We start from the raw sequence: 12,762 nt of genomic DNA, 5'->3' as shown, positions 1-12,762 counted from the left end.
AGACAAGACCTGTGGCCTATATTTATGTCATATTTTTCCTTTAGACAATGTTTTTTTTTTGGATGCAAACACTATATTTCTCAGTAGCCGTATATCAGACAGTCATATTCTCCAACAAGGTGACTGAAACGGTTTAAATCATTTTCCATGCGGAGTGGTGACAGTTCAGAGTGCTTCGGTCCCGACTCTATAAACACATCCATCTGGAGGCTGCCAGGCTCATCTCATGCCATTATCAGCTCATACATTACCTCTTTTATGGGCCCTGTAAGGAGTCTGATGAAACCGTCATGCCAATGCATGAGAATTATCTCCAGATATCAAATGTATGCTTCATCTTTTTACAGAGCTGTGCGAAGCCGTCCGTTCCCAGCCACTGGAGGTTGGAGCAAGAACCTGTGAGCTGTCACCATATTGTGCCCTTCAATATTTAACTTCCTCAAGAGATCTGCCAGTGATATTAGATATAAGACCTTTAATTCCCGCTGACTGCTACAAGCAGATGTTAAACGTCAGGTGCGATGGAGACAGAGTAATAGTCTGAAATATCATGTTCAGCGGGTCAAGAAGGACAAGCAGGGCCAGGTTTTATATTGAACATCGGTGTTCATACAGTGGAAGTCAATGGGGTTCAATTTTGTTTGGTTACGTTCTCCAAAAAATCTTCTTTTGTGTTTTGCTGAAGGAGGAATGTTTTGGAAAAGTTTGGAATGTCACGAGGTGGGTAAATGATGAAGGGATGTCTAACTATCCCTTAGAATGTGAAATAAACGTCTTATACACAGTGACCGTATGATTAACTTCGTGTAGTCTATCTATGCAGTTTAAGTGCTGTGATGTCTAGCTAATGTCCATCCGGAGCTGTTCTTCTGTCCACATTCAATTCTGTCGGGCTAAAAGAAATGATGTTTCACACCTCCCAGCATGCAACAGTATCCTCCGGTAACTCATCAGCTCGCCGTGGATCTCTCTCTCACTTGTTGAGTGATTGCACTTCCCCAGGCTGAGCCTTATCTGCGCGGACAGAAACATGATTCCTCGAGGGCCGCCAAACGTTTGTCTTTACAAACTTACTGATCGAGCGCTTAGCACCTGATCTCTGAACGATTTCATAGCTAAAATTGTGTTTTCCCTCAATATGAGTGATGTTTGGGAACGCACCCAGGCAAAATAAAACACTCTCCCATGCACTAGTGTCGTACATTATATATCATGATTTTGGATTCACATGTTTTTCCACTGTTTGAAACCAAGGATGTCAAAGTGTCAAATGTCAGTGGAAAGTGATATTTCCTCTTCCTGCTCTGGAAAACAGGATTAGATCAGATTAGATCAGATTGGATTAGACCAGAATAATCTTAAAACCTGAAGTCTTGCTCTGAAGTCTGAGCAGCTGATGTTATGAAGAAGCACTCTAGTTTAGGTTAAAAGGTGACTAAAGAGTTTGAACCTGTGATTAGAGTTTTACCTCAGGAGGGGGACTAGAAGAACATATCACCACCCTTTGAGACCCCCACGGAGAGGCATGCTGACCAATCCCTGCCCCAGGGCATCCTCACCTCCCGGACAGAGACCTGGCACCTGAGAGATGGTAAAGGTGAAGGGTGAGTGCCTCAGGGGCCCCTGTTAGTCTGGTCCAAACCAGTTATAATAATGCAACATCTTTAGTCTCCAAATCCCATCCATCTGTAGGAAAAAAGAAAAATGTGTAAACTAAGTCAATTTATATGCATCACTGATGGACGATTACCATTTTAAAAATATTTCTTATCTCCAATTATGGATTAAATTACACCTTGCCATAAATATAACATATATCATCTATATTGTCTGTTTGCAAGTAGGCATTAGAAATCGTATTAAGCAGAAAACTAAACTAAAAGCTCCTGTTTAGAATGATTGCCTCTCACATTAGTATTTTATTGCTTGAGGCAATTCACGAAATAGACTAGGCCAACTTTTCGCGATTTGTGTCTTTTCTGTTTGCATATTCGTTTCGACTAGAACATAAAACACATGTTATAATGTGGTCGTCAAGTTTCGATGTCTGGCAGGTCATCAGTATGTACATCTGAACAGATTTTCACAGGTGCTCATTTAATTGCATTTTTACAATTATTTATGCAAATGTAGTGAAACCAGTCCCACAGTGTGTAGAACAGACAATGATTTTCTGTTGTTTTTTGAACAGTTTTTCATGTCAAGTTTGTGGAACTATATACATATACATTACATATCAAGCATTTCTCCCATTTTTTGTTATAAATTACCTTTCTGTTGCGCAAATATGAATTAGGGATTTAACAAATATGAATTAGGGATTTAAAACATAGCTTTCTTCTGTGACATCGCTACAAATAAACATTTTAACATCTTTGTTTAAAAAAAGTAATTATTACATTAAAACCCTTATTTGCGCGTCACCGGGAATTGTATTCATGCGCTATAAGAATTTGTCGATCTCGTGGAACAAGAATGCGCTTTGTTAAAATGAAGGCATATGGAGGGAAGTTAGTTTGTTCCCAGATCTGCGGTCTCTGTGTTTTCTCTGGAGAGCAGCAGGGGTCTCTGGTGATGCCAGATCCGCTTGTGTTCCAGTACCGTGGACACGGATCTCCTGTCACTTTTGCTTTATCCCACACAACTGAAAATGTGTTGCTATTACGAGGTGTTTCTTTTCAATATAAACAATATACAATACAATTTGTTTGAAGACACAAGTCGATGGTCGGAGTAAGCGCAATGTGTTTTTAGGAAAGAATTGTATTACTTTCAGCAAACAAGGAATAGGTTTTGGGCCATAGAAACACCAAGGTTTAGGTGAAGCCATCTGATTTGCCATGGTTTTATGGACTGAATTATACTATAACCATGTTTATTTAACTGAAAATACAATATTGTTCCTGAAGCAAAACCAGGGTTAATTTGTGGTAATAATGCGGTTATACGGTTTCAATGCAAATTGTGGTTAAACTTTTGTAAATACAATTAAATCTACTAGTCAAACATCTAAACTTTTAAACTCTTCAGATAAATAAAATGAGAAATTTGTTTAAATCGGCTGTATTAAAAGTGACAAGCGGAAAACTCAATATCAGTCAGTTCTATGTTTAGATTGGACTGGAACGAGATGCCGAACCTCTGCGTAATTCGGTAGATCAAAGTATTAACAAGATCACTTATTTCAGTCTGTGTCTGTAGTAAATAAACGAGCTGTGGTGCTGAAAACTGCACTGGAATAATGAGGACATTGAACAGTTCAATGCGTGGCGCTGTTTGCAGAAAGCAATTAGGAGAGCGCGCAGCGGGGGCGCGGATTAATTCAAACGCACGATTAAACTCGAAATTCTTTTGATTCTGGAGTTGATATGGTATGAAATCATGTGGCATTGAAGAAAATGTTTTTGAATACAAACCTATCTATCTTTGAATAAAAAGATATATCTCGGGGGCCTGTTTTAGTTCGTGCTTCTGTTCCCCATCAACCACAGTTCAGTGCAAAGGCTAAACGTCGCAACCGATTTGTAAACAAGTTGCATGTACATGCAATCGCTTCTCAATTGCTGTTTCAGACGGGTGCATGTCTGCGGCCACCGCGTGGGAAAACCCTGTTAGTTCGTGTCTGTTCAGACTTCAGAATGAAACGAAATAAGAAACAAAGGGTGCAGACACATATCAGATGTAGGCACGGTTTATTTACAAATCAGTAACTTTCGATTTAAATAAAATATATCTACATTTCTTTTACAAAAAACAGCACCTTTGAAAAACAGTTGTCATTGCATAGTGCTCGTACATACTGATACGTCTAATAATGCAACGTTAACATTTATTGGCAGAATAAATGTATTGTAAATGATGCAAACACAAAACAAAAATGCTTACAAAAATACAAAATCAAGTTCATTGAATTGAAATAAACCCCAAACTTTGGAGCTGTGTCTGTGGAATAAAAAATGGTGTAAATGAACGAAAGGCAATAGAAACACAAGTCCATATGTGCTCACAGAGCACATTCGAGATTAAACTGTCTCTGCCATCTCTACACCTCTGTTCCATCCCGGTTGTATATGAGATTGTTAACACTGAAATGGTTGGAAAGTGAGTTGATCAAGCCACTGTTATTATGGGATGCGGTGTAGTAGTTGAGTCTGTTGGTGTTGAGATGACTATGCTCTGATGGAGGGGCTACCTCATGTCCAGACATGCCATGCGTAAAATCCCCTAAATGTCCAGAGCTGACGTCTCTGCTTCGGATCCCGTTCCCAGTTCCTGCCATTATTGCGTTCATGTTACCAATAAAGTTGTTAAAGCAGGGACTGTGCTCTGCGGACGGTGAGGGAGATGATTTGGGTTCGCTTGACGTTGGAGAGTTTTGGAGACTCGGCGGGGACGCGCTCATCAGACTTGCGGTATCCGCCAATTTGAGCGCGTCCTCGGATTTCACTGACACGACACCGGCGCCTCCGCTGTTTCCATCAGATCTTCTCTTTCTCTTCCTTCTGAAGTTTCCATTGTCGAACATTTTTTCGCAGTTGGGATCCAGAGTCCAGTAATTTCCTTTACCTAAATAACATCAAATCATTTGGTGAGTTTAAATTGAATGTAACAAACGTATAATCTACGTAAAATTAAGCATGACGGCAAATGAGACCTGTTGCAATGATAAACGTTAACACACTAAACACTTGCAAATTCTTGTCATAACATGTACACTTACCAGGGTCGTCCTCATCCCTCGCAACTTTCTTAAAGCAATCATTCAATGACAGATTGTGCCTAATGGAGTTTTGCCAGCCAGCTTTGCTTTTTTTGTAAAATGGAAAATTATCAGCCACATACTGATAAATCTGACTGAGCGTCAGTTTCTTATCCTGCGTGTTCTGGATAGCCATGGCAATCAGCGCTGAGTAGGAATAAGGCGGCCTAACCATCTTAAAAAGTTCTTGCTGACTTGAAATGGAGAGCCACCCGAGATCCGCGCTTCCAAATCCCGTAGGAGGAGGTAGAAACTGCCGCTGGTTCGACCCAAATCCTGACTGAATGTACCCTCCGTTTGCGCCCGACAGATACGGGGAGGAGGTAATACCCGGGCCGTTCATCCACAGGTAAGGGTTGGTGCCAGGTGACGCGTACTCGCCAATTCCATAGCTGGAAGGGTGCGTGGGTGGCCTTTGCGCGTGGTGATGGTGAAGATTCTGTTGGTACATGCTGAAGTTGGTGTCGCAGTACACGGTCATGTCCAGGATGTCCTGTGCGTTGTGGTGCTGGAGGGTCTGCTGGCTCGTCGGCTGCTGCCCGAACGCGTTCATAATCCGCTCTCCTTCTAGAAACATGAAGCGAGCCGAGTTTCAGTGATCAGACCGGCTCGGGGTGCTTGTCTCTAGTTCACTCGAGAGTGCCCGTGTGCGCTACTGGGGAGGGTTATTTAACCTCTCCCTGAGCGCATGTAGTGAATGAACTGCGCGTTCACAGCCCCACCCCCGTCACGAGTCTCTTCAATTAACTTCATCCAATATGCATCAATTTGGCGTCAAGATCTTCCATTTGATAAACATGTGCCATAAAGGTGTTTGAAGAACCGCCTCATTTTTAGATATGCAACTTAAATAATTATTCTTATAATCTACTAATATAATAATCAACAACAATCCATTTACAGTGGAAACTTGTGGAAACCTATTGATACATTTAAAAAAAGGTATCAACTTTAGTTAATCATAAGAGTTAAAAAGAGTAAAAAACAACTGATATATAAATAAGGATAAATACATAAATAAAGTACTCGCATAAAGCCATAGTTGTTTCAATCTTAAACAGGTAACTGTGAATAGCAAGAGTCAAATATTCTTGAGAGAAACGGGAATATAACAATGAAATGAGATGGATGGATGGATGGATGGATGAGACAACACAAATGATAATGATGTCCTGTGTGCATCATTTGTAATAATGTTAATGTACAGCATCATGACAAGATGACTTGATATATCCCCCCCACCCCCAATTATTTAAATATGATAACAATCCGAGTGAACGTCAGCAGTATCGCTTGAATTTACGACATATGAAATCCAAATGCTAAAATAAAACTGCAGGTTTGAAATACTAACAATAAACTATATAAACTTATTATCATTAATGTCTACAGATAAGCGATTAATAATGCAATGAAATAAACAAATGCATGATAAGAAAACAATTGATCATTAAGTTTAATGTTAAAATTAATACGTTTAAATTGAATATACGTTGCAGCAATACTTTAAAAATGTCTCATGAATAATTCCTTACATAAAACTTATTGTATTTTATTATGTATTGCAGCGTTTAATTGTTAGATTCAGTCAGAAATGATATTATCTTGTATTAACCCCTCAAGCTAGTGAGCAAAATGACCACACAATAAGGACAAAATAATTCTGTATTTAAATGCACGGGCATGTGATTGTTATTTCGAGTTAAATATACATTTTCGAAGCTAATAAAATACCAATTCCTCACATATGAACATATTATCCTCATTCATCCGTTCGTGAACATTTCACTTGCACTTTCTGTGTGTCGGGGGATACGAAGACAATGTCCAGCAAATGTCCCCGTTCATACACAAGCTAAGAATAAAACTTGTCCACTTCTGATTTTGTCAGTTTAACACGTGGGACAGACAGCTTAACCATTGTGTATATGGTTTCACCTCAAAAACAAACTAAAACTGCATTTTACTCTTATAAAACCATTATGGATTTGAGCAAAGGAAGCCCTAAACCTGTATTAACACAGTTTTAATTTATTTGGTAAAACACAAATCTATTAAGATATATGAAAGACGTCAAAACGTAAAAGACACAACCTCACGTGATTAAATTCATCGATTTATATGAAATGTCAGGGTCTGTTGAGATGTCGCCACCTGTCGGTCATAACTCACATCAACCGTGGATCATCTTGGGATGTCACAGATTTGATCCAAATACAGGGTGTTTCTACTATGTGATCCCTATATGTAACAACGAGAAAGTTATAATGAGAAATTGTATTGAGAATGTGTAATAAGAACGTTAAAAGCAATCTCGAGTTAATGTATAAAACAAAGTTTGTTCTGTCAAAATTTTATTCGACCATGGGTTTAAATCAACCCAGTGTTTACTGGTTTATCTTATCGTATGTGTCCACCTTGTGGTGAGAAACGGAACTTTAGTTTTTTGTTTAAATACTGATAATCAGGTACTTGTACGCTATATAAAATTACTATTCTAGAACTCTTATGTTATATAAAAAATTTGAAATAATAATCTAAAATAAACTTAGGTTTAGAAACTAAAACTTTTAGCCTAACTAAAATAAATCAACAACTAAACCTAAACTTAAAAAACTATTTTATATTGAATATTTTAATGAAACTATGTATCTCAAACATAAATAAATAAGAATATTTTAATGAAACTATGTATCTCAAACATAAATAAATAAGAATATTTTAATGAAACTATGTATCTCAAACATAAATAAATAAGAATATTTTAATGAAACTATGTATCTCAAACATAAATACATAAGAATATTTTAATGAAATTATGTATCTCAAACATAAATACATAAGAATATGTTAATGAAACTATGTATCTCAAACATAAATACATAAGAATATTTTAATGAAACTATGTATCTCAAACATAAATAAATAAGAATATTTTAATGAAACTATGTATCTCAAACATAAATACATAAGAATATTTTAATGAAACTATGTATCTCAAACATAAATACATAAGAATATTTTAATGAAACTATATATCTCAAACATAAATAAATAAGTAAGAAGCACAGGGCTACCTGTACACACGTGTTCATGTGTTATGGGGACTTTCCATAGGCATGATGATTATATGCTGTGCAACTGTATATCACCCCAAACCCAACCCTCACACAAACCTTTCTGCATCTTTACATTTTCAAATATACAAAATCTAGTTTTATTTAAAGCTTTTTTTACCCCTTGAGACCAAAAAAAATGTCACCACAGGGTAAAGAATACTGCTTTTATTCTCTTTTTTATTTATTTGTATGTTTGTACATTGATTTCAACATTTACTGAATAATCCACACCCAAGGCTCAGGTTACTTGAGATCATCTGATGTTTGTTGCCACAGTAATGTTACAAGACAGAATAACACAAACAAAAACCGGCTTTGTTGCTAATACTTGTATATTTCACTTTACCAGTTACGTAGTTCCCCAATAATCTTTAAAATGATCTAACACAGCAATGTTATTAAGCCTGTTACGCCTCATTACATTGTCTGAAACGTTTCAAAAACATTTGTTTTAGTTTTAAAATCTAGATGGAAATGTTCAGATTCTCTCCAATGAGACTGTGCTTCAAAGGCGCAGTGAACGTGCAGGAATTTGTGTATAAAGTTTTATTGACAGGAATTAAACAGGAGCAACAGGTTTATTTCAGAAATTGGAGAGCAGATTCTCCAAATTACTTCACATGAGATCAAATGTCATAATGTGAGTTGTGGTGCAATGTTTGAGGTGTGTTCATTGTCACGTCTCTAATTTACTGTAGCACACAGAAAACAAGTTACACTACACCATTTCCACATGATTGTGTTTGTGTGGATTCTTTTCGTGAGATGCAGAAGGGGAATTAAAGACAGAACAAATGTGCAGAGCAACATTTCTTCTCAGTAGATGCGTGTCTTCAAAGAAACGATGAGCGTGATAAATAGCATGTTGATGCAAAATGTTGTGTATTTCTTGACAGCAAGTATTGATTGAAACAGCACTGACATGAAACTGAAATTATATGTCAATAAACCGATCCTTCTAACACTACTGTTTGGTCTTTTCCACCCTTCTTAAATTCAGCCTCACGCTGCTTGGAAGACCTCGATTAACCAGCTCCTGTTTCACCTGAAAAATCAGACGAGAATGTTCAAATGCTGTATGGCAAATACTGTATATAAGAAGTGTATTTTGCATTCAAATGTTATTGTAAATGCAACATACTTTCTCCAAAATGTCTGCAATGTTTCCACTTTCTGCCAGATCTAAATATGAGGTCACTCTCATTTGAAGTCCAACGACAGTTTCTAAGAGATACATACCACGTGACATTATGTTGAATTATGCATACAGTATACATGTACATGTGTATGTATATGAACATGATCAGTGTGGAGAAGTGACACAACATTGCTTTCGAAGAGAAACTTTCTCTGTGTATGCCATTTGAACATAAGTTGGCTGTTATAAGGCCCCTTGTCAAAAAAACCCAACTTGACCCAAGAGAAGTTAACTACAGACCTATATCGAATCTACCTTTCATATCTAAAGTTCTGGAATGAGAAGCCTCTACTCAATTATGTTCCTTCCTTCAAAGGAATGACATCAATGAAGATTTCCAGTCTGGATTTAGAGCACATCATGCACAGTACAGAGAGGGCTTTGATCAGATTTACAAATGATCTGCTTTTGGCGTCTGACCCGAGGTTATATCTCCTTATAAGTGCTGCATTCAACACCATTGACCACAGTGCGCTGCTACATAGACTAGAAAGAAACGGTCAGTCGGTAATACCTAGAATCTCAAAATCAAGTGCAGATCCTTTTCCTATCTAGCGCCTAAACTTTAGAACAGTCTTCCCCGCAATACACAGGAGGCAGATACACAAATTTCAGCTGTGTTAGATTATTAATGATAACCTTAAATCGAATTTATTTTTATTTTGCCTTGTTGTGCAAGCACTGCCGAGCTTGTGTAGAGGCTGCAGCTTTTGCCAGAGGGGAACTGGAATCCCCTGGTTAGGCCGTTTTCCCTCGGAGGTTTGCCTGGCCGGGGGGGGCTGCAAGAATTTTTTAATTTTATTTAATTAACACTGCATATGGGAATTTATAGTCTGTTTTAAATTTGACCTGTGTTTCTCTCTCCTTATCTTGGGTGTGTGGTTCTAGGTAATGCCCCCTGTGTGTGTGTGTGTGTGTGTGTGTGTGTGTGCGTGCGTGCGTGCGTGCGTGCGTGCGTGCGTGCGTGCGTGCGTGCGTGCGTGCGTGCGTGCGTGCGTGCGTATGTGTGTGTGTCTGCGTGTGTGTGTGTGTCTGCGTGTCTGCGTGTCTGCGTGTCTGTCTGTGTGCGCGTTTGTATGTGTTTTCACCTTTTTTGTTTTTACTCGAATAACCTTATATGTTTTGTTTATAATCAATATGTTTACTTGTACAGCTGCTTTGTAACAATGAAAATTGTAAAAGCGCTATATAAATAAAGTTGACTTCTTTAAAACATCTATTTGAAGTTTGCTTAGTAGTTTTACAGGTTTCAAAAATTTACCTTGTTCACTGTCCACCCTGAAGACCCACCGACCTGGAACATTTACATTACTGGAGTTCTTTAGGTTCGGAATGGAGTTTCCATCGCTTGAGTCAGGAATGACAAAATAACGTGCAGAGTTTACTGTGTCATAACCTGCCTGAAGAAACAATGACAAAACATTATCATTTGCAGAACGTTTTTGTAATCTTTCATGATTTTTGTTTGGTGTTTGTTTACCTGCACTAAATTGTTCGTCACAGCGATGTCTTCGTAATTCATGAGAACAAAAGACAAGTTACCGTCTGAAATTAAAACCACTTGAAACGAGGATTCCTGCAAAGATGAGAAACTTGTCAGTGCATTCCGAGAGCCTCGCATCCCTCGACCCCGTCTGTGATATTCCATCACAATCCACCAGGGTAAACGAAGCAGCCTGACTCACCGTGCCGGTGTGATAAAAGTACGCGACTCGGTCCCAAGTGGCCACAAACACCCAAGTTGCGTTGAAACTGAGATCAGGGAAATGAAGGTTTATGTCCTGAGTGGCTTTTGCGAGCACAACTCCTTCTGTGTACTCTTGATATGAGATGACACCATTCTGACTGATGTCAATGTCGGTCCAGAGAGGAGCAATGATATCTTCACCTCTGTTGCTGGGTGGAGGGTAAGGAATAAACTCTAATGATGGCTGGATGAATGAAAGATGCCCGTTATTATTCACCTGCAGAAAAGAGATATCAGTCAACAGAGGAAAATACTGCAGTATGAACTGACCTGCCATGTACGCAGGTTATGTTTGAAAAGCATTTTAAGTAATAAAAATGAAATGGATTCTCACATAGAGCTGGTGGTACATGCGGCCAAAGAAAACAAATGGACGTGACAGGCCAACATAAGTGGAGTTTTCATCTTCAACAGCAATATTTCCACCGACTGAGTCAAACGGATAGAAAATCCCGGGAGCTTTGAAAGAATAGAGAACTTAAGGCTCGAGTGATGAAGACCTTAACGGTTCATGCATATGATCATTCTTTTCTTGCGTTGCATGTTCAACAGGATGAACCGGTTTTGGTTCAAAGGTCTATATTTACCCATTTGTGCTGTTGTCACCTGATCTGTTGATGAAAATAAGCAAGATTTAATGTATATTTGAACGCAATGGCATTTGTGTTTAGGTTGTGTTAGCCATGAGAACATTCAAACAGATGGTATAATCTAACTCACTCAGTGACAGGACTGACATCAACAGCAGGAGATGTTGCGGAAGAAATCTCATCATCACTTGTTTGGGGTCCTGGTGCTGTAATGAGAGACCGCTTTAATATTTATAGCTCATTTTAGCAATTTCTTTTGCGTATTTGCAGGGAAAAAACTATATATAATGTAGTATACATTATCTATATAACCCTCTAAAACCTTTTATTTCATGATTAATGTTTTTTGCCAAAAGTCAATATTGTCATGGTCTCCTTTTGTCACTGGGTTTTGTAAAAATCAAACAAATAAAAAGGATTTCAAAGTGCTTGTTAACTTTGACAACGATGAACAACAACAACAATGATTTGTATATGTATTGATTTATTTATATACTGTATTATATTCATACGCACATAAACATTGTATTATATAATTTATTATGCAATGCTTTTAAACAATATCAATGAAATCCAACAAAAGATTACAATTCAATAAATTAAAGGAGATGATAAATTCAGCATACCTCACACAGGTCTTTGGATCAGACTGTTGAACTCGCTGTAGGTGAAATTCCCAACACAAACACAAACTGTGACTCCAGTTTGACTCGCTTTATAGTAATGAAGGGAGGGACACAGACATGGAAGGTATGACAAAAGCCCTTCATGAGAACAAAGCCTGCTGGAATTTGCCTGATAAATTATTCGAAAATAATTGAACACCTACGCACTTATTCTTATTCTTTCCACAAAAGTAGTAAGCTCATCAGAACTGTAGAATAACATAAAGGATTATGCTTCGACTACAAAATCTAAACCAAAAATGAAAGTTGTTATAATGTTATAACCTTTTGCCTGAAATTAGCAGAAAAGCAGCTTCTTGGCGTTTCCCCCCAAACTACATTTTTGTTCCCATGTATCCGAGTTCTTATTGGCTGCCTTTTTTCCTTAGTTGGTCGAGGTGAAGCATTGCAAAGTCATTTTCTAACAAGTACAATGTTTGTAATGAAAAGTATATATTTGCACAACTACAAAACGTCAGACATTTAAGCACGCAAACACCTTCAGATGAAAACCTTTTTAAGACAATCAGAAACTTTTCAAGTATCCAAAAGAAGCCTATGAGAAAACATTTTGTTTTATTTTTGGAGCTTGTTTTTGGACCCTTAAACAAATGCACAGGTGATCATGACACATTTAAAGTTATTATTTTGCAATATTATATCTTTATACACCCTTTGAGCCAC

The 12,762-nt window shown here is 37.8% G+C and overlaps 2 protein-coding genes across 2 annotated transcripts; both read right to left on the bottom strand.

Moving 5' to 3' along the window:
* Positions 1–3,676: 3,676 nt before the first annotated feature.
* Positions 3,677–5,404, bottom strand: foxi1 (forkhead box i1). Its single transcript, XM_079476990.1, has 2 exons — positions 4,721–5,404; positions 3,677–4,566 (listed from the first exon to the last, which is right to left on the bottom strand). Exons 1-2 carry the CDS (start codon positions 5,334–5,336, stop codon positions 4,043–4,045), a joined length of 1,140 nt encoding a protein of 379 aa, XP_079333116.1. The 5' UTR covers positions 5,337–5,404; the 3' UTR covers positions 3,677–4,042.
* Positions 5,405–8,030: 2,626 nt separating this feature from the next.
* Positions 8,031–12,102, bottom strand: LOC306906046 (sushi, nidogen and EGF-like domain-containing protein 1). The gene is made up of 9 exons (XM_079477114.1): positions 12,040–12,102; positions 11,544–11,619; positions 11,411–11,434; positions 11,158–11,282; positions 10,762–11,040; positions 10,557–10,652; positions 10,338–10,476; positions 9,020–9,102; positions 8,031–8,923 (listed from the first exon to the last, which is right to left on the bottom strand). The coding sequence occupies exons 2-9, from the start codon at positions 11,596–11,598 to the stop codon at positions 8,843–8,845; spliced, it is 882 nt and encodes a 293-aa protein (XP_079333240.1). The 5' UTR covers positions 11,599–11,619; positions 12,040–12,102; the 3' UTR covers positions 8,031–8,842.
* Between the last annotated feature and the right edge of the window lie 660 nt (positions 12,103–12,762).

Source organism: Barbatula barbatula, assembly GCF_947034865.1.
Source record: "Barbatula barbatula genome assembly, chromosome: 16".
In the NCBI taxonomy this organism is placed as follows: Eukaryota; Metazoa; Chordata; class Actinopteri; order Cypriniformes; family Nemacheilidae; genus Barbatula; species Barbatula barbatula.
The sequence above is the reverse complement of the archived record's forward strand: the minus strand, read 5'-3'. Positions and strand labels throughout refer to the sequence as shown.